Source organism: Pseudopodoces humilis, chromosome 16 (assembly GCF_049639895.1).
Source record: "Pseudopodoces humilis isolate 2021_Gansu_Grassland_sample_001 chromosome 16, ASM4963989v1, whole genome shotgun sequence".
NCBI lineage: Eukaryota > Metazoa > Chordata > Aves > Passeriformes > Paridae > Pseudopodoces > Pseudopodoces humilis.
The window spans coordinates 9,258,435-9,286,203 of NC_142215.1; the positions used below are offsets into that span (position 1 = coordinate 9,258,435).

At 37.6% G+C, this 27,769-nt stretch overlaps 1 protein-coding gene across 7 annotated transcripts in view; it reads right to left on the minus strand.

Annotated features, from left to right (window-relative positions):
* The window catches only part of ADAMTSL3 (ADAMTS like 3), a 178,931-nt gene that overhangs the window by 122,270 nt on the left and 28,892 nt on the right, over positions 1 to 27,769 (minus strand). For 4 of the 7 annotated variants that reach the window (XM_088063217.1, XM_088063220.1, XM_088063218.1 and 1 more), the window contains exon 3: positions 21,294 to 21,413. The exons of 1 other annotated variant lie outside the window; for it this stretch is intronic. In XM_088063217.1, coding sequence (XP_087919343.1) covers positions 21,294 to 21,413 — 120 coding nt within the window. The remainder of the gene's footprint in view (positions 1 to 21,293; positions 21,414 to 27,769) is intronic. 2 more of the 7 variants (XM_088063221.1, XM_088063222.1) reach the window with 1 other exon arrangement.

The following is a 27,769-nucleotide window of genomic DNA, read 5'->3' on the forward strand; positions in this document are numbered from 1 at the left end:
TTTTTGTTCTCTCAGGAGCAGCAGCACCCAGCCTTCAGGTACCCAGACCCCAGTATCAGTCCCTCATCCTACTGCCGGAGCACTGTTCCTGTCCTATGGAAGAGGTGCCACATACAGTGCATTTCCATCCTGCCTGTATTAATCTTTATTTCAGCACCTACTTAAGCAGAAATGTAGATAAAAGCATTGTTTTTGCAAGGAGCAAGAACTCCTTGAACAACCTCTTCTTGTACCAAGTGAGGGTAACTTCATACAACTTTAATTATTCCAAAAACAGAATCCCCAGCCCTCAAAGATCCATGCCTTCCTTTCACTCCGAAGTCTTTGGTAACATCCTATGCAATACAGAGGAATTACAGTTGAATTAGAAATTTGCAGAAATATTTTGCTGTCTCTGGAAATACCAGGACCAATTTGACAACACTTACTTTTAGTGTGTAAACACTGCAATTTAAAGTACTTTCACAATCAACAAAAGGCTATTTTCCAAAGGTTACTACCAAGGACTTCAGTGTTTAGTTGTTCCTTACGAAGGCAGAAAAATAGCAACTATCTTAGATGTTATTTGTGAGGGTTTGATGCCCATATATGCCATGTACATAGGCAAATTCTATACATCTGCTCAAGCTGATAGGATCACCCAGTGAAACCTACTCAGGCCAGTTAACATAGAGATTATCCCTAAACTTCAAGCTACTTTTCAAAGCAAAAGAGCAAAGGAGAGCTCTCCCCTGAAACCCCAGGTCCTTAGCACACCAAATTCAGCACAGCAGCCGATCTCAGTTGCTGGATCAGAGCTGATGCCTACTGGAATCTCCCTCTACAAACCTTGGAACATGGACTTTAGAACCCAAAAGCCAGGACACAAACTGTCAGCCTGGAACCTTCCCTGCACTCTGTATCCATGCACAGTACAGCCACGCACAGGGATGTGTGCAGCTGAAAACCCCTGCAATCCCACTGTCAAGTGAAAACCAAGAAGGAAAATAACATCCAGAAATGCACGATGATCATAAAAGTCACAAAGGCTGCAAAATTCTTTAACTTTGGAATTCCTGAGCCTATACATACTACTTCCCCAATCATTTAAAACTGCCACATTGGGGTTCTACAGCTCTTTCACACCAACTTTGTATGTTCTTATTCACATATTCAAACCAATTACTCAGAATCCTTTGGTCTAAAAAGCAAATTATTTTCTTTTAAATTCTGAAAGCATTACATCACATTGCTTATCTAAATTCCTTTATGAATTCAAACATTAGCCTAGTCACAATCACAACATTTATATTTAAGACTCTTTTCAGTCATAGCTTGTTCATTTTGTTATTTCAGTAGTGTTGTCTCAGTGAAAACTGACTTCACTCATTCAGTTCTCCATGAACAAAAGCTAACTATTAAAGTTTGTACGATAAGAGAGAGCTGGTTTATAAATCAAACTGAAGCCCATTAGTGAGTGGTTTTGAACAAATATGTGAACAACTATTGCCTTGAAGTCAGTTCTTATTTTCCAATGAAGTCAGACTATCTCCAGGTGATAGTTTTAAAAGTAAATTACAGAGATAAGAGAAATGTGTTCTTTAAAAAGGAATCATGAACAATTATGTACTTTCTTCTTCATAACACTGCATTAAACAAACCCCAAAGCTTACCCAATAATCACTCATATGCAATAAAGGCCTGCTACTTATGAAAACATACTACCAACAAAAGACTGCCCCATTTAATTTTGCCATGGACTAATAACCTGGCAAGAAAGGAAGGTAGCTCTAAAAAGCTTCCTACAGATCAGTCAGTGGGCTACATTTCTAGTTGTGCCTTAACAAAAGTCTTCTCACAAAGCAGCACAAAACCATTTGTCATTGAAACTGCTGCAAATCCCTAAAAACACATATGCATATACACTGCCTCTGGTCTCCCATCAAGGACTCCTAACATGAGCCTGAAATGAACTTAGCATCCAAGTAGATTGACATCAATTCCTTTCAGTATCACCTGAACTCTTTGGTTATCAGACCATACCTTGGCAGGAGGGGGTGTGTTAATGCCACATCTGTTTCTAACTGACATCTAGTACCAATCTGACATATTTCATTAAAGTTTCCAACAAATACATATGAATCTTTTAAAATATCAGTTTCAGAAAAGTTAAAGATCTCCCAAGTCCATTACTCTGCCATTTAGAAACCACAGAATTTCCAGATTTATAATAAGAAATATACACTGATGTTTTTACTCTCATAATATAACCCACTAAAAATCTTAAAATAATGTCAAAATAACAAATACACAGAAACCAGTTCCATTGTCCTCATTTTTGTTTAATGGGGCATATGCCTCTAGAACTCTTCAAAGGGCAGTGTTCAGAGAATGGTTTAAGTATTCTGTGATAACATAAGCAATCTATTAACTTTGTGATGTTTCACCCAGCCCAGCATCTCACAGCACTTCACAAAAGCACTATCTAATTACACAGAGGAGATAGGGATTAACAAATCCTTCCCTACCCTGAAGTCCTGCAAGGCTAAAGCATGCAGAGTACAGTTTACAGTTGTTTGGTTCTAAATCTGGAAAGCTTAGCATTTATCACATAACATAGGATCCAGCCCTCAAAGCTCTGTATCAACATGAGATGGGTCATGCTGAATACATGAGGGAAACTTAAGTCCTAGTAAGAGTCCAGACTCAAAAAGGATCTCAGCAGTGAGACACTGAGAGCCAGAGAAGTCACCCAGACCAAAGGGGCACACAGCTAATTTACTCTGTCCATTCAGAGCAAATGTGAAAGCCCTGGGCATTTATCTGCAAACACACAGAGGATGTCTCAAACCCACTCCTTCTTCAGGCCACAGATAAAACCTAGTCATAATAGCTGGCCAAGTTTTAAGCCATCCATTTTATGGCTGGCAAACTCTTACCTCAGTTCAGCCTTAACAGTGATTTCTGCTCAAATGTGAGCAGACACCAAGTAGCTCAAATGGCCTTATCTACAAAGTGAAGATTTCTAAGCAGAGGAGTTCTGCTACTTGTGCCAAGTGGATCATCCCTTTTTCTTCTGAAGGTGAATGTTGCACAGGTCAATAAGTTTCTGAGTTAGTTAATAAATAATCCAAAAATATAATTATTTCCAATTAAAAAGAAATACAAGTGTTAACAACTATAAAGTTATATTAAAGCATTAAGAATAGTAAAAAATGTTTATTTTAATATGATTCTCTCCTTGGCAGAAATGGGGAATACCAAAATCACTCCTATAACTAGTCAGAATTATATGAGAGCAACTCACTGGCAAAACATCTAAGATAAACAAAGTCTTTTTGCTTCCATGCTTCTGTGCTACCTTTTATCTTTGCTATGACTTTAGGCCAAAATACTGCCAGGTAAAGTAGAGAGAACAGCTCCTGCACAGGACAAGGTAATTCTGAATGAATGCCTAATGCTGTCTCCCTGCAGTGTTATCAAGGACCTCTTCCACCTCAAATCTGTTCAAAATTTGTCTCCAAAGTAAGAACAAAAAGGCTTTTTCTAGGAGAAAAGGCTGTTGCCCATGCTCCATCAAGCTCAAATCAGCAAAAATATTTGAACTGTTTTAATCACTCTTCACAAAAAGTCAGATTCAGCTGACACATAGCTAAGCTTTAATGTCCCATGGCTATGAGCTGTCACCCTCCTGCCTGAAACCTGGTGCTTAACTGCACCTCAGAAAGGCAAAAACAAGCCTCGAGACCCTCTGGATTAAAACCCTAAGCATAAAGCAAAAATGACATTCAAACATACATGGGGGCATAAATTTAATGTACTCAGCTTATACCTGATGATACTTTCATGGCACTAAGTACCATCAAAAAGTGTAATGTGTCTAATAGAGTCTAATTTAACTGGAAATCAGCAGTGCCTCACTTCAGCATCCAGTCTCAGAGGCAGAATTGAGTCAACTCAACTCTGCTTTTCCAGACTCCTAAGGGCAAAATCCTGTAATCACTGCACATATCAAAGCTGCATTGTAACAGCCTTCAAATTGTGAGCTATAAAACAACAGACCTTCATGTAAAGAAATAGAAAACTGTTTCATTATTTAAATAAGTCTCATTGAAGTCAGCAGAAGCATTTCCACAGTCACCTCCCAATGCTTTTAACTTTCAGTATTTGGGACCAAATCCTTAGACAGAAAACGTAAGGCCAGACAAAACAACAGAGATGGACAAAAGGAGGGAGTGGACAGATCTGCATAGTACCATCCTTAATGAAAAGTGGAATTTAATTTTAATAAATTATATGTATTCTCAATACCTTCTCCTTTTTATTGCTCACCTATTTTTGTGTGCTGTGTGTAACCTTTAAAGAGTAAAATAAGCATTTTCTTGATCCACAATGATCTTTCAACATGGTTGTCAAAAATTTACCAATCAGGAGGTTCAGAAGTTGAATTTTATTAACATTTCCTATTCCATACAGGGAAAAAGAGAAATTGATACCTTCACTTGTCACACAAAAAATGAATGGCTTCAAGCAATTTTCATTTAAGAAATTATATCCTCTGGACAATACTTACAACAGCAGGAACCGTCCTAGTGTAAGCATATAAACCTATAAAGTTACAGAGCTATTGCCAAACCAACTTGAACAGTATATGGATGCATTTGCATTCCAGCTCACTGGCAAAAAAAGGCTGGAAATTTTCTTCATCTATGCATGTCGTCCATGAAATGCTGGGTAAATGGAAGGAATTTTATTCCAAACAAATAGGTTAATAACCATAAGAATTGCTAAGAAAAATTATTGTAATGAAGGAAAAAAACAGCCAAATGAGCAATGCACAAGTAGTTCAGCAAGTAATACAGGTTAGGGATGTCCCTGAATCTATTATAATTTCATATATTGTTCAATAAACATTTATTAAGGCACACAAAAACTCGTTAAGTGTTGGAGATACCACTTCTGACTGTCCATGTGTTAAACACAAATATGTGTGCATGACCAGCATGGCATGCATTTCCCCACAGCTGGTACCCCAAACAATGCAGTTCAGGACGGGAGCTCCTGAGGCTCACAAATACAGACGTGTGGCAGTGTCACATTTCTGTGAGTGACTGTGCATCCTAATGAGGGACATCAGCCTGCTGCCCCTCCCAGTGCTGCTGCTGGGCTGCTGCTCCAGGACTTCACTCAAACTGTGCCTAGAACCAGTCTCTGATTTCCACACTGAGATTAACTGAAGGCCCACACAGCTAGTGGTGTGCCTAGAGTGTCCTGAAATACTATTGCTTCTCCTTTCCTAGCCTCAGACAGTGACAGGCAGAAGTCCTTTCCTCAGCCACTACAAAAAAATCAACTTCTTAAAAAAGAAACTGTTCATTTCCCCATTTAGGCTGAGAAACTTTCTCCGTTATTTTCAGAATGTTTTTTTCTGTACTAGACCTCAGAAGCACCAGTAAGATAAAAGTGAGTTCTACATTATCTTGTTTCAATAATTACCTCCAACAAGAAATACTTGCTGGTGGCCCCTATGTGCATGACCATGCACTTCGTCTCACCACTCCTCTCTTCTGGGTCATGCAGTTATTATTGTATTATTCTCATACATATTCTCTGTTGACAGTTTGTTCCAATTTTATCTTATCTTCATTTATAAGAAGTCTAATGAGCCCAATCCTAATTTTTGTTTGGTTTTTTGTCCAACACATTACTGAAACTCTGGTCTCAGGCAACAGTGTGGGTAATGTTTTCTAGGCTAATATTCCTCTTTTGGCACCGCCAATTATCATCTTCCTCTCCCATTCCTTATTCATATCCCACTTCACACATGATACCACATCTCCTCTAAGGTAATTTTCATTATGGCCTTATATCAAATAGCTTTACCAAAGTCTAGATAAATGAGGCCTCTCTATTCCCCTCATTTAAGGAAAACCAAACCAAAAATAAACCCAAAACCAAACCAAGCCAAAGAGGAAAAAGCCTGTTCTCTTCAGTTTTTACTTACCTTTCTGTTAATTAAAAAGCATTCCAAAGCCTTACACACTTAATACCAGACAGACACCACTACAGTTTCCCGTCTCTGTCTCCTGTGTATTTCCGTACCACATTAGTTATTCCATAGCCACTTGGGACCACCCTTATTTTGATAGACTTGTTAAAAACTCCTGCTATTAGAGACATGATTTCATGTGCAGTTCTTCCAAAATTCTATACAAAATTCTCATCAGATACCCCCAGTGTGACTGCATTGAAGCTGCAGGAGTTTTGCCACCTTCTTCAAAGATACCAAATAATAACCAATTCCCAAAGACAACAGTACACATTATACCCCGGTAAAATTTGATTTACAGAGTGGTTTACATGATTGCTACTAGCATTGTTTCATTTAAAAGTAAACAAGTATTTCTTAATAAACAAGACAGTTTTTCACTTCAAAATAATAGCATCTGGGTAAGTGTGTGCAATGAATACAAATGGCACACAAACATTTTGTCGTGGTACAAAGTACTTAGATCTAGAAACATCATTTTAATATTGCACAGTATAACTCATTTACCAAAGATACATAGGGAAGTTAAATAGGGAGTGGAAGAGTAAATCCTTCTGTTTCTGGTACTATTTCTTACCCAAAGCTTAAAATGTTACAAAATCTTATACAAAATGGTCTTTAACAGATAGAGCTGACAATAATCACAGATTTCTTCTAGAAAGCATAGAGCTGTGTTAACATGATTATTATGTTCCAACCAAGAACCATGCACATCCTTCATTTTACATCTGAGAATATGCCTCCAACTAAATCCACACTATTTATGTAAACAAGTATCTACTCCATATGGCTTAACTGAATTCACATCATCTCCAACTGTACAGATAACAGGGACATAACAAGTTCAGTCTGCAGTTCAAGCACAGGATCAGATATTACCCCAAATAAGCAGTAGTTTATGCAGACAGCTAGCAGTCTTCAAGATTTGTCAGTTAGACACACCCCCCCTTCCTTTTTAAATCCCACTGTATTTTTGCTTGCTTGTTTCCAGCATATTCCAGTTTTAAATTTACAGCAGTGAGAGACTGGGCAACATGTTACTGTGCAAATCACCTGAGACTGTGGTGCTAAAATCATGTTTCGCCTTAACATAATGTTTGCTTTAGGTGGACACTTTGTTGTTCTAAATATGCTTTACTTATAGTCTGGAAAAAATGAAAATTATTCTAGTAGGAACACAGCTGTCTGCCACTGGGGAGACCCATTAGGCTACTGGAGCTCTGGAAGACTTGCCTGCAGAACACGTGGCACGGGCTGGGCAGAAGAATCAGGGAAGAACTGAGATCAAACCAAACAATGGCAGCAACTCCAAAGGCAAAGCGCTACTCAAGAAATTCAGCCTGAAGGACTTTGAGGTAACTGTTAATAGCCTATAACCAATATATAGGGAGAGAAGTGAAAAGTGAGCAGGTTGGCTAACAACCCATCGAGACAATCTCTTCAGAGCCCTGCTAGAAAGTATTGTAATGGCAGATACCACAGAAGAGGAATCAAACCAAAGGGAAAAAAAAAAGTAGAAAAGATCACATCCTGTGACAAGAGGTACTAAGTTCCTCTCACAATAATATCTGTTCTTTTCAAATATGTTAATTTTTTAAGCACTACCTAGAATTAGATTTTTTCACTAATATTTTGCATACCAGAGTAAAGCAGTAGATAGCAGTAGGGATTTCACTGGCTATCCCCAAACTCACAAAGATACAGTTTGGCTAAGCAAAAGAAAACATAAGAACGAGACAGACATTTTTGCAAGGCAATCGCTTATTTTCTCTTCTCCTATTTATAACTATTAAATATTTCTATACTGTTAGTGCTATCAAGGAAAGAACAGATTATTCTGTTCTTGTTCTCTATGATCTCAGCCTCCTAAGCTTCAGTTGCACCATATGCACAGACATCTGCACCACACACACAACTTTATAGTAAGGTTTTGTTGTCATTCCCACCAGCTAAACAACAATTAGTGACACCACCCTGCAGACAAATCAGCTTTCTTTGTCAGCTGCAGTCATTTCAGATCTGGCCTTTCCACCTCCAAATCCAAACTGCTACCAAAATGCAGCTGCAAAAATCATCTGTCCTCCCTCTCTAGGTCCATCTTCCCCTGGATTCTGTTGGCCCTATTCCAAGCCATATTCAAGTTGCTTGTCTTCACCTACAAGATCTAACATAGCAGTAAATAATATAGAAATGACCACAACGTGCTGAGGAACTACCAAGTCCTTTCTAAAAAAAATGGAGGAATAAGACCTTCAATTACACCCGTCTCCATCAATTACAGCCCACTCACGATTCACACCCTGTCCCCCTCCCAGTGCACACTCCCTTGCCCATGCTGTCACTCCCAATCACAAGCACAATTTCTCAGACTCCCCCACTCCAGCACCCACAGGAAAGAGGCAGATCAGAGGGAGAAGTCCACAGTGCCACAAAACAGAAAGGGAACATGTGCAGAGCAGCACAGCCCCACACGAAGATGTTTCAGCAGCCTCCCTCCTGGCTGCAGGCTTCCACCGTGGCCTGTCCCCAGGCACCCGAAGGGCTCTGCCCACTGCAGGACACAGCAGCCTGTCCTCCTCGGGGCTGGGCTGCCTGCAGAACAGGCAAGGTTTAACTTTATTTTGGGACAAGTGAAGGCAATCTGAAAGCAGCAGGACCTGTGAGCGCTCTGTGGGACTGGTGCACTTACAGGGCTGCAAACAGAACGTGCCTTCAGCCCATTTTCAGACCTTCTTGCCATGCTCAGGGCTGCTCTTAGCAGGTGGCTCTGTCCTGATCCCTGCCTGCAGCTTTGTTGGGCCTGTCTAGCAACACATTCAATTACAATTTGGAGATTAGATGACCAAAGATTAACTAAACGCTAAATAGAAAAATACTCAGGCCTTCTGAGACATAAATCTTGCAAATATGGCTCCATAGAGCACAAGTCCAGATTCCTGAATAGTTTATTATTCTGTAAAATCTTCACTGTAAAAGGCTGCATATACTTGAAATTTGCAAAGGTAGCAGCTTAAGTTATTTCTAGTCAGCTCATAAAAATCTGTCTTTAGCACTTTTTTCCGAAGAAAAAAGAAAGAAACCCAGACATACTCTAAGCTTAGTGAAAAGATAAGACTCTGGATATAATACCAATATGACTTCACCTTTTATTTTTTAAGGGTTCGAAACAATACTGGATGAAAGTTTATATGTAAGCATAGGGGATCTGCCAAAATGAAAGTGAAAACCCAGCAAATTATATTTCAGACACCTTGACATATTATGCACCATACATGCTGTCAGCTTCACTGTCCTTTCCTTTGCTGTAGGCCGAATGCTTGAATACCAATCTTATTAAACTACAACTCTGAATTTATCCACTATATATAACATTCCAGATGTCGTACCAGCTGGGAACAGGCCCTTAGGCCATCTTTGGTTGATCTCTTAGTCGCTTTCCAGCTTTTGCCAGGCATTCATCCAAAAATATGAAGGAAAGTGCTAAAAACAGATGTCAGAGTTAATGTTTTTTTCTTTTTTTCTTCATGGTAGGAAATACAGAAAACTTGCACCCTACACCTATTCTATGAAATATGAATGTTGTCAAAAAACCCTAAGTTAATTTTAAATTAAATCACAATGTAGCAGAGTTAATTTTTACACTATTTTTCTGACTACAGGCCAGCCTCCACCAGTCTGTTCTTTGAAAATATTATGTGGTCATTTGGATTTTTTCATTAAGCTGGAAAATCTTCTGATGTCGTCAATCTGCAAAAATGGTTTTGAGTCCCTCATTTAACAAAAATAATGGTTAAAATGTAAACTAGATTGATTGCAATTTATGGTAAGCTTTATGACAAGGCTGGAGTAATGGGCGTTATTAAATCAGTACACATCTGAGCTATGAAAGGGGAAGACCTGTTGGCCCCATCATATTAGAACAAATTATTTCAACTTCCACTCACTGCAATACCAGCAGGAGATGTTCAGATCTTCCCAAGAGGTGTTGTCTCTCTTTGGGGTCCTCACAGGAGTTTAAGCACAGAATTTCAAAGCTGAGGGCTGTAAAGGAGGTCCTGATCCTGCTGACACGTTGGAACGTGCGGCCCCTTTACTCACAGGGTAGTTCTGACGTACGTGGAAGTCCTCACAAGAATTAAGTTTTCTCGTGCCTAAGTGCTGGGCTGTAGACTCCAAGGTCTGTGCAAGAGGTAATCTATTTTATCTGTGCTAGACAGGGTCCCAAATCTTCTGTCCACACACACCAGAATATTAGCAAACATATGCAGAACCAATTCTGAGAAAGGCCTCGTGGAGCTGCGGCAGAGCCTCCCCTCAGCATGCAGGGCCCTGGTCTCTCTACAGCAAAGTACAGGAGGTATTTCCATTATCATTACACCTTACAAGGATGATAATCTCTTCTGACACTCTAAAGACATCCCCTTTAAAATTAATTTTGGGGCAATAGCCTTCGTTTAAAGGAAGTCACTTAACTGCATTGAAAAAGGACAATTTCTAAGAATTTCCTTTTCTTTGCCTCACATTCATTAGAATGCAGAGCTGAAAGTATGAGAAAAACAGACTATCCTATAGCTTCAATATTGAAGAAGCAGGAGAAGAATGAACGTTAACTGGCAAGTGCACTGCAAAGTATAAAAATACCTGCGAAAAAAAAAAAAGAACAAATTTTTTTTTCAAATGGAATAAAAAGGGCAGGACAAGTTTAAAACTTAGTATTTTAATAAGAAACTTAAGATATAATTGTGATTCATACATTAGACTGCAATACTGCCATGAATACTTACCACTGGAGCCAGCACTAAAAGGTGGTAAAATTTCATGGTTTATAGTCTGATATTTGAACATATTTTATGTCATCTATTAATAATATCAAAAAACATTCAAGCCAATGCAATACTTTTCTTTTAAGTGAAACTGATGCATACCAAGCCCTTTTTTTATAAACAGTAAAAAAAGGTATTTTGCCATATGTTGTGTTGATGTTATGAGACATTTTGCGAGCTGCCTGAAAGACCACAGCTTGTTTCTTCAGATTTATACCTTATACAATCATATTACTTAGACAAAGGAAGATCACTGACCTATATGCTACACATAAAGAAAAAAAATGTGTATTTTTAGCAAAGATTTTGCCTGAGAATGGAGCAGTAAACTACATCTTGTCAGCATTTTTTTTAAGTGATCTGAGCACAGCATAATTACTGAAACAGATCAAGTATTTTGAACACAGGATTAATTTCAACATTCATGGTGTGTAAATAGGTTTGCTTGTATAAATCACAGAAAACTCTCTGATCCTCACCAAATCCAGAAGCTGGGTAAAATAAAAGAAGTTCACTGTACAAGTCTTCACACATCATTTGGACACCAGATTTGAAACAAACAAACAAACACCACTGAACTTGTCTTTTTGCAGAGAGCCGAGGCTGGAATGATGCTGGTGCTTTGCAGCATCAATCCCATTTTCCAGTAGTTCCCTGATTAAACAGTCTGTAGGATTTCTTTTGGGGCACCTGAATGCAATCTGCCTGAAATCAATGGCAAATCTCTTTTTGCAGTAAAAAAAATGAAGGGCTGATCCAAAGTCTATTGAAATTAGTATGATTTTTGGACCAAAGCCTAAATAATCAGGTAAAGGAGAACATATCTTGTATTTACAATTGCAACCATCTCCCAAGGGCTATTTTAAAAACTACAAAAACATCCCACATCATACAGCAGCCTATTACTACTAATTTTTCTCACCCATGTGCAAATACTCCAGTCTGCTTCATGAACCTGTAAATCAGTTAAAGGCTTGGTGCCATTTTAAGTCTTTTTTCTCTTATGCAATGTAAAAATGTTAAATGAATAAAGGCTTATACCATCAAAGCACAAAAATATCTTATAGCATTATAACAAAAACAAACAAAAAAAGTTTACTACCAATGAGATAATTTTATAAAGCTAGATTACATAGGCTCAAGTGGAAAGAGGTCAGGTTTTACAGTCTTAAGAGTATTAAAAAAAGTCCAGATTGTTTCCACTTCTCAGAGTTCTGACTGCCTTTCCTTCCAGACCAAGAATCAGCATAAGAGTTGCGTCTATAGGAAAGTGAGGGGGAAAACACAGGGAATAAAAAGGAATGTTTGATTTGCCAATCATTCCACAAAACGTGGAACCTACAATTCGTGTCAAGTACATTACAGTACTTAAGGCTAATGTTCAAATACAGCATTACTCTTTATCAAAGACGCTTCTAAACACTCAACCAAGCACTGAGCACCTTCAGCTATTGCCTCAAATCACATGCAAGCATTTTTTTCTGTAAACAGTTTCAGACATGCAAAAAAATCCACTGACATTCACAGGACATCCTGCACACTGGAAGTAGCACCCAAAGTTTGAGTGTTTTCTTGGGGGAAATGGTTTAAAGGGATTAGTAAATAGCAATAGGTTATGGTTCAATCAGCAAAGCAAGCAACTGTTTTATATAAAACAGAAGAAGAATGAAGAAAAAAAATCAGAGCTTCCATAACATGAAAAAATGAGTTACAAATTCCATACCCTTTTTTTTTTTTTTTAAATACAAACTCTCCCAGCTCTGCTTCTCAAAGCCATGCACACCCTCTGTACCCCTAAGCCTCCAAGCCAAGGCTCAGCAAAAGTGCTGGTGGGAAGCTACTCCTGCTCCTGACACGGACAGCACCAGGGTGTTTCCCATTCAGAGAATTAAAATGCCTCAGAACCTACAGCTGCACAACCTGCAACACATTCTAAGCTCTGAAAATCAAAAATACAGTTGTCAGCAGTGATCCTCTCAATGAACCTACATTTACCCTTTCTCCTGTTATTGCAAAAATCGATAATTAATACTTCTCATTTTCTTCTGTGTAAGCAAATAGCATTTGAAGTCTAATAACTAGTAGAAATAAGTTAGGTTTCACTGGCAATGCTGACAGCTATTTTGAAACACTACAGAGCAAAATAACTGTTGGAATCATCAAAGAGATTGTTCTTTAGTTGTCCTAAGCCTGGGTCACTATGCAAGTATTAATGATATCAAGAACCTTTTTATCTATTTCTAGAAAGAAAGCCAAAAGATGCAGATTTTTAAAAGGTTTTTCACTTCATATTCTACATTAGTGGCATACAAATCCAAAAAAAATTTAGGTTCAAGTACATCTCTACTAAAAGGGTCCTTGTGACATTCCACCTCTCCTATAAATAATTTTCCCATGCTGGACAGGCCTGAAAGATGACTGTTAAGGAAATGTGGGATATTATCTACATGCTCAACAATATAAATCCTATTTAAATTACCCACTGCTTTGCAAAACAATGTAATTCTAGCAGAAACACTTTAACATGGGATTAATCATTTTATCAAGCAAGTATTTTTCTATTCATTATTCTAGGGACAGTATAAACTGGAATTTCTTTCATTTTTCTACTAAGGCTTTCTATGTTACATGGAAGAAGCTGCTATAAATTCTCATAGGGCTTTAAATGTTATCTGTGGCAGAAATGGCACAGAAAGAAAAAAAATCTGTATCGATCATATTCATCCTTCATGAAAAATTCAGCAATACAATTTTATCTTCTCATTTGTGCAAAATTTAACAGGAGCTCAATAAAATAAGAAGTTCAATAAATTTAGCTGAATAAACTAAATTCAATCTGCTCTTTCCTTGATTAAGACCAGTGAAAAAACATGGTTTCAAAACGTTTGTGGTGTATAAGCAAAGTGATTAATGTACCATTAGGCTTTATCAGTCTGAAACATCCTCTCATCCATGTATATCTGAAGAATGACTTTCCAGCTCCAAGCACTGCATTTCCCACAGTACTTGAAATATATCTTTTTGATTTAGAAGCACTTCTCTCCTGTATCTCAATGAACTCTTATTGATAGATGATAGCAGCACCACATCAGGGCTGTGTAAGCATGGGATTATTTCTGTTAGCTCCAGACCTTTCAGTCTTAATTTAGAAGGCTGAACCTAAGCCTTTATCAATGTCAAAATTCTTGGATAAGAGCATGTGCCAACTTCTGGAGGTTCACTAGGGGCATGAGGAGGTCAGTGTGAAATTCACATGGCATTGTATCAATCTCTCATGGTTTAATCATTGGGCTCCCCTAAAGAATGTTAAATGAGCACCTACTCTGTATTATGTTAATTGTTCAGGTGTCCTGTTACTAGTCCAGTGTAGCAAAATTGAGGTAAAGAATTTACAGTAGAATATTTGCCCAAGAACACATCTTTCTGTCTGCTCCTTGCAAAATGAAAGTTAAAAAAAAAAAAAAAAAGACAAAAACCACATTTAATCTATTGCTAGAAACTGAAGAACATATTTGGGAAAACTGAGAATTGTAAACATTAGAACATGAAACACTGAATGTGAGTTTAAAAATTTAAATCTTTTATGAAAAATATGCACAGTAGAGGTGCTAGAAAAATAAGGTGCTTAGTATTAAAGTGGATTTTTCAATATAGCTCAACCTCAAACAGAATAAACACCAATTTTTGGCCCCAGAAGTATGTCTAAGAAAAAAGGAAGAAAATCAGTACCCCCTGCATAGCCTTTTATCATCCACCAGAGCAGCTTCAATATCTGTCCAGCACCCAGGGGAGCAAGAATAAGGGAAACAACTAAAAGTTTTTGTCCATTCTCTTTTCTTCCTTGAGAAATCATTCTGGGGGATGACCTTGTAAATGAGGGGTCACTTCTGCTACCGGAGAGTCCTCTGCCAGCTGCTGAGGTCAGAATCACCACAGCCACAGAAGGGCTCCAGGCCCAGGGCAGTGAGTTTCACCACTGAATTTGGTGGAATAGGATTACAGCTTTGGAGAATGTATTTGACCCAAACTGAAATGATATAAAATGTGTTTTCTGCAGAAACTGTACAGATTCCCTGTGAAGGCTGTAATACTGCACAAGGCGAAGACCTGCTGGCTTCTGTAAGTATGATTTACACACAGAGACCTTTGGCAGGGCTGGGGCTGAGGCAGTAATAGAAAACAAGTCTTTAATTCTTAGTGCACAAAGAAACATGGACTGCAAACAGCAATTCCACTATTTTCTCTGAACAACAAAATGCTCAACTAAAAATGGTAGTGTTTAATAAGTGCCAGTTCCCCATTCTGTTTGCCAATAAACAAAAGTACTTAAAAACAGTTCTCAGTTCACTAAGCAACCTATCACACACAAGTAATGATATAATTACTCATGCATATGCTGCTCACACACTTCCAGCCAGTAATTAGCCTAAACAAAAGTATTGTTTGAATAGGATCATGCCTGACTTATGCAGTACCAGCTTCTCTAAGAGTAGTTTTGCCTGAAATTGTAAGTGGTTTTCATTTTCTCTTAATCCTTGCCTCCTTTCCACTCCAAATCAGAAACACATTTCACTTGATTATGGAGCTAACTTACTTACCCAAAAGAAAACAACCAAAAGACATAACCTGAAAAATATGGACCAAAATTAAACCTGTGAACAAAAAAAATAAAGGTATACATATATTTAAAAAAAAAAGGAATAGAATTAAAAATATTAGGTAGCACCTAACATTGCCTTTAAATTTTCAGAGAAACACCAAATGATGCCTTTTATCTTCACACAGCCTTACAAACACATGGCTGTAAACTCCTTAAATACAATTTAAAACTCGTTACAGACATCTGTGGGATTAGCATGGAGTACCACAAACCTGATCTAGCAATTTGTTACTTACACAAGTTGTCCCAGCTAAGAGAATGGAATGGCTTGCAGGATTCAAGTCAGTGAAATTGGTGTTATTCTAATACCAGCAGACTGGCTGAGCGAGGACTGCAAGGTCAGTCCTGCACACAGCAGAGAAGGAGCATTTCTAACCCAGTGCTGAAATTCCCACAGCCATGTATTAGTGGTTGCAATTCTGGTGCTTGGATAAAATTAAGTTTATCGGTTCATTGTCCAAATACACAAATGAAACCACCAAGTGTTCGGTACTGGAATGTTTTCATTATAGAAGAATGCCTGAAATAGTTTGTGGCCACTTGAAAACAGTTTGTTTATTCAAAGCAAGAATCTCTAAATGAAGAGCTAGACATTGAGATTCAAGATGTTAAGTCTTTTTAATAGTTCTGAAAGATTTTTCAGGGTATCAACAAAAATGGCTTGTCAGAGAATAACACAAGTTTCAGGCTCCCTCTCAAATGGAGGGTACTGAAGCTTCATGTGCATGGGTAGCAAGTGAGCCACCAACTACAAATCTTCCTCCCTTCTCAGGATTAGGGCTTGTCTTCACTGACGTGTTAATTTGCAGTAATGTCCCTTACATGACTCATCTCCAAGCCTGAAAACATGTGGCTCCATTTCTCTGGTGATTTAGATGCAAACTACCCGGCAAAGGAAAAAAAAGGCTCAGAGAGAAAGGCAGAAGCCAGCAAGCAGCTGATTCTCCAAAGCAGGCTGTGACTCAGGTACCACTCTGGAGGGTGGCAATCAGCAGCAGGTGGAATGGGGAAAGAGATGAAGGAAACTGTGGGAAAATGGCTGTCAGCCCAGCAGCACCCATAAAAGAGCTTCTGTCCACACAAGAGTTTCCTTGGTGTAATATGAAAAACTTACAGGACAAACACAAACAGGTATTGCTGTCCGACTACAAATAAAAAGGTGGAGTAAGAGGTTCCATCAGTTTATTTTGATATTAATTTTTGAAGGAATTCAGATCTTGGGTTCCACTGCATTTTTTCAAATTAATAATTTAAATGCCATGCTCCTTTTTCCCCTGAAAAAGCAGAAGCCAAGACAGACTATTTCTATTTGTGGAAGACAAAGCTTAAATGAGAATATTTATTTTCCCAATTTTGGCATTCACTTTATAACAAGGCACTTTTCTAGCAAACCCAAAGAAAGACTAGTAATTAGATGAGGTGTAGCAGTTGCAGCCTGGGTATTACAGGTATATAATGGTACAGAATTACAGGTATTGCACATCTAGTTGAAAACAGACTGAGCAGTTTCTACCTTACCTTGCATAGCTAAACACAAGTCTGATAGGACAGATTTTCATTAATACTTGTTTAGAAACATTAGATTTCTTTGCCAATATTGAACTAGTTAGGACCATATATCTAATTCCAGAATCAGGCTATCCTTGTGAGTTTAAACTTGTAAACATCATGAAATTTAGAAGAAGCAAGGTCAACTAGAAAGATAACTGCTCAAGCAAACATTTTCTCACTTGAAAGATAAACTTATTTTCTTTTTTCTTTCCCATTTTTTACCCACACCCCCAAGAGAACTCCTAGCCAGCCAATCAAAGTGGAAATGTACTTCAAACACATTCAACCCAACCAAGCTTTCACTGCTGTCCTTCTTGGTGGTCCGTCATATGGAATGGTTTTAATACTTGGAAGCAATACCTTAAGTGTCAGAAAACAAGAACATTTTATTTCTGCAAGAAAGCTTTCCAGTACTACTAGTATTTTGGAAAAGAAAAAAAATTCCTTGTAATAGATTAAAAGGTGAAAAGCCAAAAAAAAATCAGAAAGAATACTAGGAAACAATTCCTTTTGGCAAGGTTCAACATGTATCTGAAAGTTGGAGAAAGGGCTATTACTTGTATATTTATTTCATAATTTCTTTTTTTTTCATGTATTTATTCAGTTATTTAATTATTTTCATGAATGGTAGGAGGAGTCTTATTTTAATCTCAAATTTCTAACAGCAGTTGAAGTCTTTGGTTATGCATCATAATCTATTTGGTACCAAGTCAGGTTTAAACTGCATTGACTCAGCAGAATTTCAGAAATGCAGGATGCAATGCACTGATACAAGACATCACTTGGTGAACAATACAGGAGCCTTCAGAAAAGGTTCAATTTAAACATTTCTACATTTCTGTCCTTTGGGATCCCTCAGAAGTATTTGCTTTGAATCACTGTTTTTCCCTGAAGATACAGCAATAAATGTGTCAAAACTCAATGTCCCACTCCATGCAGGTGTCACCCCAGTGAATGAGAGTCAGAATTGAATCAGATCTTCAAAGGTATTTTCCTCTATAGTCATAGAAGTGGTAAATAAGATAGTCACTGAATTTTGAAACTATCTATCCAGAGAATTTCATCTGCATGTAATTCTTAAATACACACAGAGCAACAAAATATGCAAAGAGGTTAGTGCAGTCCTGTACAAAAATGAGAGCACAGTCTTGCCAGATTAAACCAGAACAAAATGTACTATCTTGCATGTACAACACGAATCTGTGTGTAATTCTGCTGGGCTAGAGCAGAGTACAGTGTGTTCCTATTAATATTTACTCATCTTTCATTTCAAACTGTAAGCTTGTCATTTCAGATAGCAAATACTTTTGAATATTTAAGTAACAGCTAGTTCTATTTTACTGAGATTACTTACTAACAAAGGAATGAATGATTCTGATTAAACTGGCTCCCTGCTTGAAAAATATCACACGCAACAGCCAAAGAAAACCCCTTTGAAACATTCGTGAGTTTGGAGGATGTAAGGAAACTAATCTTGGATCATGACGATGATGATGCTGCTATATAAAAATATTATCCATCTATCCCTGGAAACTGTACTGGCCTGGATAAAAGGAACAGTGCAAGGGGGAAAAGGGCACACTTGGGAAGATAGGGATAGATGGTTTTCCCGCAGGTGTCTCAACACTGGTTAGCCAAAAGAACAAAGGTTGTGAGCCACCCTCTTCTCCACCTCCATACCACAGTCTCAGGGACCTCTCTCCCCATTTATGTATTCTGTTCCTTTCCATGTACACAGGAGGAGGAATTGCCTCCACAGCAGACGAGATCAGACTGACCTCTTGTTTTACTGGAGTCAGTGCACAAGGTTACTACAATTTTCCTATTTTCAGGTGTAATTTGGGATGTACAAGAACACCAGGAGGATTCTGTAGGGATGCCCAGAGGACACTTCTGGACATCAGGGAAAGTCAAGGAATGTATTTCCCAAAGGCCAGCAGCCCTTCACAGTGGGACAAAACAGAAAATGAATTGCTAAAACTAAATTAAAGAATTAAGGTCTGTGAGAAGATGCTGCTGCATTCTTTATGTGGTAAAGTTCCAGTGCTGATTAAATTTCTGTGCTAGATAGGTTAAAATGAGCTTTCAATGTATACACATTCCCCTCTTTTTATTCACCTGTGTATTCTTATCACATTTCACAACTGTCAAACATATCCATTCCAGCTTATAAAAATTCAAGAGATTATTCAATGAATGATTCACCCTCTGGTTTTAAGACTTCCATCTATTCATACCAGTAAATGTCAAAAGAAAGAGTTGCATATAACACAGAAAAATCTAGTTTTCTAACCCAGTTTGACCATGATACAATTGAGTTTTGTATTAACATTTCAGCAAAAGTATAATTATAACTGTATATTACTACAAACTTATGATTACTTTCCTAGAAAATCAAGGAAAATCTTTCTATTCACCAAAGAAATCCTGGTTTACTTGCAGGAAGGTAAAGCTAGAGATAGGGATCAGTTCCCATCTGCATTCAATGTATTCATAACTTTTAATAAATAATGCTTAGGGACTGAATTTTCTTTCAAAAGAAACTACTGCTAATACAGTTGCTTTTACTTTCAACATTTTGATGTTTCAGCACCACTTTCAGTTCCAGGAATTCAAACTTAATTTCATACTGCTAAGTGTCTGGGAAGAGCAGGCTTCAAAACTAAATCACATTTATGAAAGAACAGAAGCTGGCCATATCCTAGATCCAATTCAGATCTCAATGGAATTAATGAAAAACTTTCCAGCAAATGGAATTCTTTCCATCAAATGGAATTGGGCTTGGAACTGGCTTCTGTATAGAGCTATGCTGGTATTTGAGGGTTTTTCAAGGGGATTCATTTTGTTTGTTTTTTAATCAGCTATATTATTCACATAGTTCAAACAGTCTAGTCAAAGACTCAGACTAAGCCTCTGTTATATTTGATTTATCATATTTTTGAAAATGTGTTCCAATAAATGGAAACTATTTTGATCAAAGTGTATAACCTTTACAGTATTTTTCAACTACTGTCATTAAATGCAGCCTGAGTTGCAGCTGCATTTTACTGTCCTATAAGTTATTGCTTTCCCAGGTGTTTGGTCCAAGGAAGGTCTTATCCAAGAACTTTTTCTGTTGATAATCAAGACCCTCTAGGGAAGCAAAACTATGAATTATTGTAAACAATCAAACTAAATTCAAATAGTTCACAGTGGCTCAGCATGCCTTCTATTGTAGCTTCTCTGCTTCCTTTTATCTATCTAAAAACATTGTCAATTTAAAGCTTAAATAAACTCACCTCAGCTCTCTCTTTTAGGATTGTGATGAGCAAACTATTTTCTTCAAGTAGCTCCTGCAAGGAGCCCATCTTTCAAAATAAATCTGCCTATCACTGACAGAACCATACCTTGTGATGCAGGGAAAGTTTGGCTCTTCTCTCACTTCTTCAGGGAGTGTTTCCTAACAAATTCCCTCCTCTTACATTAAGAAATGTACTGTAAGTGTCTATGAATGTAATTCAGACAGTTTTGATGTGAAATTCAACTGACTCCTGGAACACATTGTGTTATGAGTAAATTTCCACAGCACACCACACATTTCCTAGGTTTACTTCAGATCTTTTGCCAAGATGAACAGCATTTCTTTCATGTTGCTTTCTTTACATTTATGTCTATATTCCATGTTTAACATAATGTTTCTATGGGTCTGGAGAAAGCATTAAAAATTTTTAACTTAAAAGAAAAAATTGTTTCTTTCTAAACACTGTTCCATCCATTATTACATTTCTATTTGTTTCTTTATAATTCACTCAACTTCCCCATTCAAAAACTTCATAAACTAATACAATATTCTGACTTTTCACAAGGTGGAAAATGCAAAATCTGCCTAACACAGCTTTTTCCATTAAATAAAACAAGTTAAGTCAAGCAATTCATAGAAAGGACAATCTACACATTTTGCAGATTTAACTATAAACATCTATTAACACATCACTAAAATATTGCTGCTTTTGCCTCCATCACAATCTATTAATATTTCTTAAAAGTTGTTTTACTTACTATTTATGCAACTAAGTTCCTTAAAATTGGATTTTGCATGGTGTGTTATCATTCAGCTTGCTACAAATTTGATGTGCCTTCAAAAGATAACATCTTTTGATAACTCTCCATCTTAATCTGTTTCACAGTAATCTTTGTCTCAGAGTTACATGAATCAATCCATCTCTGTAATTTTCACACATAGCACACTAACCTGGTCATCATAGCGGTAAGTGAGGAACTGCTCCCCCGTGGTATCCTCAAGAAAACTCCCCTGTGGAGAAAGTGCAAACTCAGGCAAGAAGTATGCACCTTGGGACTGCTCTGCTCTTGTCTGTAAGAAATTCAGAAAGGTCATGTTATACCTACTACAAACACAAGTAATTTTTTTTAAAAAAACCTATGCATACAATTACAAAATCTAACTTCTGGAGGAAATAATAAAAAAAAAAGTGTTGTGTTTTAATGCACGGTATTTCTGGGTGGATATTTTGCTGTGATGGAGACATGCAGAGGTTCAAACCAAAACAATATTGCCTCAATAGCAGAATAAGCAACTAAACCAAAGGAGTGGTGGCTTATCCAACATCACTGATCAAAGTCATTCAAAAAGCAACATTACACTTTCTTTTTCCTTGTACGCTTCACCAGAGAAGTGGCTGCTGCAGGTAACAAACTTTTTGGTTAAACACAATGTATTTATTTTTACAGGAAGAAACAAAAACAGAATCGTAGACTAACTCAGCTTAGAAGATGTCTTGAGGTCCCACCTAGTCCAGTAGGGTTACCTGTGAAGCCATCACGCTATGAATTACTTTGCTATCTTGCAGGAAGATATGACTGCAAAAAAAAATGGGGAGTGGGAATAACTGCAGTGAATACAGGCAGTGCTCCATGTTAGTTCAGGATGCTATTCACAACTCGGGAAGAGCACTTGAGAGCACGCTTGGAAACAAAAAAAAAAGGCTTCATTTCAAGCTACAGAGGAGTTAATTCTGTCAGAATCATAGCTGGTACCTCCAGCTGGGCTGTCTGACACCCAGGCTTTGATTAGAGAAACAGCTTTTGCTTCGAGGATCTGTGCCTGGTCAGCAATCACAGCACACCTGAAGTGTGCTCAACACGCCGAGCACTCATCTCACTGCACTGGAGGTGTCTCAAGAAACCCAGAAATGTAGAAAATGTTCTGCACAGACTCTTCTGCCCTTATTCCTCCTGCATTCAACACTGCCCTGAGAAGCCAGCTGGTTTGCATACTAGAGAAAATAAGCAATCATCTTTTGAATGCAGAATACTGAGTCCAGCAATGTAGTGAGGACAGGGCAAGGAGATAAACATTACCTTTCAAAAGGCTGAAACCTTTTGGGGCAGAAGAAAGAGGCCTGAAATGTGCAAGCTACTGCTGGACATTTACCAATGAATAAATAGGGGTGTAATTAAACTGTATATTTTGACATTTACACAGCAATTTCACAAGAAAGCTGGCAGTTGCCATCGCCCAGTTTCTAGACTTGGCTAGAACTGTACCAAATATAGGTGCCAGCTAACTAAAGATTTCTAAAGTAACCAACATAATTTAAACCAGTTTGTGGTGGAAAAGGAAGGTAAGACCTACTGCACTTTCTTGCAGTAAGTTCACCTTCTGAAGCTCTCAACTTATCTCATGAAAAGCAGATGGCACATCATTTGCAAGATGGTCTGGAGAAGCTTACAGTGCTTTTGCTCACTCTGTTGAGAGCTGTCAGCTTCTCAGACTGCAAACCCCATCAGTCATGACAGCATCAGATTAACATACTTGGTTTAAATCAAGCAGTCTTCATATAAACTAGAAATAGCTTGCAAAGGACATGTCTAGACTAGGGTAAAGGTCATATTTCAGCATGCAAGACTGAACAAGATTGTAAAGAGGATTTTTTTCATCAGGCCTACGTAGGAGCGATTCACATTCACACCATATTATCCTTACATTTCTATAAAGCTTACTGCAGCAGAGATCTCACTTTTACCCTTTAGCCAACAGATCTTATTTATGCATAATTAAGCAATAAAATATGGAGAACAAATTTACATTTGTAAAAACTGTTTGTTTCCCCATAAGGCCACCAAAAGAGGTCCACAGTTGTGCTTCCTGCTGAATCTGAGCTGGCTGCAGCTGATGTGAGCCTTGACATGTGAGGCATAACCCAGACATGAAAAGGGCTGACATAATCTGGCATCCTTCCCCACTGGTTTGAATGGGCTATCGATAGATCCTGTGTCAGGGAATAGGGCAGTGATGTAATCCCATGATTTCAGCACACTCCTAATGGATAAGAGATATGCATTCTAAATCTCCAGTGGCCTGGGTTAAAGTGTTTCTCATTTCTACCTCAGTTCTGCCAGGTGTAAAACAATTACAACATCTACTGATCTATCTTAATATTGCTAAGTTTAGTTTATGTTTGTAGAATAGTTTGGGAAATAATCCTGTTAAGTGCTAGTGCTTTATAACAATATATTTGGAAGATCTGCCTCATTTACAGGCAGAAGAGAATCAAAATTACCCCACCATACTTCTCAGCTAATTGTATGTATCACACTGTTGCCTAATTTCTCATAAACAAATTTGTCAGTAGCAATAAACTTGCTTGTATTTCTCATCTTTTAATTTAAACATTTCAAATACAAAGTCTTTGGACATTAATCAGTGTTATGCTTTGAATAAACATGCTAGTATTTGGAGCTGAAATAGCAATTAACAAGAAAAACTAGGGATTTCCAACACACATTCCATTTTCTTGTGAAAAGCTAATGAGCAGCTAGGCACTTGAGGAGCAAGAGAAATGCTTGCTAGATTCAGACAAGCAAAATCTGGCTTCCAAGTACAGAAAAATTCAGTGTAAAATGCAGCTATTTTGTAAAGTTACACATGAGGGTACAATGGAAACTGATTGTCAGCTGCAGCAATAGGTACTGCTGCCTGTCTGGTATAAGTTGAGTAAGAAAGAATACAGCCAAGCAATTAATTAAAAATAAAAAACAAACACTAAGAACACACTATCAGCTGTTAATGTTGAAACCAATGAATTTCATCTGATAAAAAACCCAAACTGAGAAGTTAATTTTTAAGAAACCAACTCTTCAAATGTTCAAAGAACTTTTTTGTATCCACTCACCCAAAGAGCAAAAAACCCTCTTGATGCAGGCGCCTTCAGATAAACTGCATGTTCCCAAGGCACTGTCATTCATACATTGTACTGAACACAAAATACAATGTTTCCACTTAGTCCATTTTATTTCCCGCTGAGGAATCTACCAATGCTCCTTATGAGGCTTTTATATTTCTATGGGTACTTTGGCTTAAACGTAATTCAAATTTCAACAGTCTGTGGATTTATAGTATATTTGAGATCATCTCTGAATGACTTAGCTAATCTGATATAAATTCATGCTTTAAAGTAAAGACTACAAGTGCAAGTTTCAGAAAACAATTACATTTCATACTAGTGTTTTAGATCTGTTTAATGGCCAGTTTAATCTCAATAGTTTTAAATTAAATGTGTCAAGTTACAAGTACACTTAAGATTTAAAGCAGGCATTTTAAACCAGTTTTTATGATCTTAAGTATATGAAGACAGTAGAAGGTGATAACGTAGCCAAAGCAGATATAATACTAATCACTACATAAAATTCATTGAAATTAATACATCATGTAGCAAGAAAGTATGTATTACCTACTGACAAAAAAGAAAATATAAAAAATTGGAAACAGATCAGTGGTTGAAAATCTTTCTAGTCAATTAGGACATGTAACTTATTAGTCAGAAACTGAAAAATTAAGGTCTTCCATGCTACGTTTTTCTACCTATGTGATCAAAGAGAGCTATCCTGATCAGCAGAAGTGGGAAGTTTGAAATGGCACTGGGTTTATTCAAGCCTTGGGCTGGAGCACAGCTTTGATCTCAGGCTGTGGTTGCTTCCTCACTCACCACTCCCCACCTGAGTGCTGAAAGACCAAATTACTCTTCCACCTTCAATTGCACAAGACACAAATTGCCTGTATCCAAGCCTCTGGTTTGTAGATCTCTTCCATCAAGAGCTGCACGTTGTTTTTGCTGCTGCCCGGTTCCATTGCTCTGTAGAGCACTGACTAGAAGCACCTGAGCTGCTGGATTTGATGGTTTTATTTCAATTTATTATTGAGAGTAAGAGGAATGGTCACTGAGTGCTTCCCAGCCAATACTGCCATATTAGCAAGCGGCAAGGCTGAGAAGGACTGAACTCCCACACACAGCCGAGCATCTCCCAGTGACTGAGCGCAGCAGGCACTGCTGGGGCACAACTTCTGGTTCCATTTGATCCAAAATGAATCCCATTGGCACATTCTGAAATGACCACACAATGCAAAATACTTTAACTGTTCTTTTTTTTTTCCTTGATACCCATAATTCACATTAACTATTGCCATTCCATTCCAAGGGAGTGTCAGCTCACTGACAATTATCAAATCACTAAAATGTAGAGTTTTCCTATTACTAAAAATTATAAATATTAATCATTGGTCATTCCTTCCAAGTTAGAGAGTAACAATTTCATCCAAGGATTTAAACTGGTATTTTCATTTCAGATAGACTTTAAAAATATGGTTTAGTCTACAGATCTTGGAGATAATTTGATACCAAGGCCAAGACAAAGCTCAATCAAACCTTGTAATTGCATGCTACTATTCTACTTAATCACAACCACCAGTGGACTTGAAAGTAATTGTTCCATATTTATATATAGACAGCAGCAGCTTAAGAAAGAGAGCTTTCTTCTACAAAATCCAAGCTGTGAAGGTCGAGAAGACAAGAAAACAGAGATGCAATGTCTCAAATAAATGACTTGAACATAATTAGAAACAAAACATTAATATTTCAGATACAGAAAAAAATTTAATTTTAGAGTTTCTTGGCACAAAGGACCACAACCAAGAGAAAAGTAACAACTCCACTATAATGTACGTTTAACACATATAAACATCACTTATACTTAAATCAGTCATTCCCTAACTAAGTCTGTGTCCTTTCTAAAAACTGGGAGCACAATGACAGCAAACTGGAGTAATGCAGATGAAAGCTCCAAAATTATTTGTTTCAAATGCTGAAAATGAAAAATACCATGTTCTTCCTGAAACTGCCTCAATATCTTGCTTTTAAAAAGAAACACAGACAAAAGACAAATGGTCCAATCAACTAAAGCTTTACAGTTATGCACAACTGCACTACCCTGCCCAAAGTAAATTCTATAAAGAAAAGACAAATACAGTGAAGGCAGTTTGCTTTCCATAGTTTTGTGGCTTTTTATTAGTTCTTGTTGGAAGTGGAAAATGGGCAGCGTTCATTTCCAAAATCATTGTTTTAGGGAAAAAAAAAAAGATGGGAAAAGCAAAATGAGAAAAACTATCTGCATTCATAATGACTTGTAAATACATGCTTGTCAGATTAATATGCACAGCAAGTCCAATCATATACCAAAATGCATGTATTCCTATTTAATTCAAGTTAAATATCTGTCTCCTAAGCTGCTGCAGCATTTGATTTACGCCCCAGGGAAGTAATATACCAGCTAAGTAGCAGTTTAGTTTAATGGATTTTCAAGGACTCCCATACAAAAATGTCAGATAGAGCACAGCACTCCAGCTTCATCACAACATGAAAAAGTCTATTTGCAGATAAACAATGTCACATCAACAGTTCAGAACTTTGGATATCTCCAGAGCAAGCAATTTTGACAAATAAATATCTAGTAAGAGTCAGATTAGCTTTTGTCATGGCCAAGATCTACAAAAACAGCTTCCTAATGCTAGACACTCTGAAACATTTAAAGACCCTGCAAGTGAGCCGAGTTTCCACAGAAACTGCCAGCAGCTCAGCATTTCAGCAGACCAGGCCAATTATTTAATTATTAATATTAAACTAAGAGACCAGCATTTCAAATCAGAACTAAAGTATAAATGTCATTTCTCCCAGAAAAAATGGAGGACTTGGCTGAACTGAAGTCAAGCACTTCTTCATAGAAGAATCCTGGAAGAAGTTGTTGGCTGTCAGATTTCATCAGGGAGGTCACAACTGAGACAATCTGAACCACTGAGTCAAAAGCTCTCATAAGGACAGAGTTAGAGTGGGAGACTCAAGGGTTTTTCTTCCATGTTTCATGCTCTGCATTAGTTAAAAGCAGACTTAAAACTTTAAGTCTGATTTCAGCCCAAATCTAATGACTTTTCCTCTCGTCTCTTATTCTAGGCCTGCATGAACATGAAGAAATAAAACAAGTTTGGAAAATGTGCCTCTGAGTTGAAGATGCAAAGATAAGCAAAAGACAATTCTTAAATATTTTGGAAAAGCCACCATTTTTCCAACACAGTAAAATACTGCCAGCAAGCAACTTAGAAACTGATAGTCCAGCTATTGTTTGAAGTGTCTATCACTGAAAACTGAATCTAAGCTGTAACTATAATCATATTCACAGCTGCAAGAAAGTGACTGCCTTCATCATCTCTGCTGCTCCAACCATCCTGTGCCCATTCAAGCACTCGGAGTCATTCCAGTCACTGGAATGTGCTTAAGATCACGTCACCAGAACAAAAGTGCTCAGCCTAAACTTTTCTTCAGCCTCTCAGTTTGTACAACCTTAAGCCAACACTGAAACAGGAAGAACAATGGAGATAAT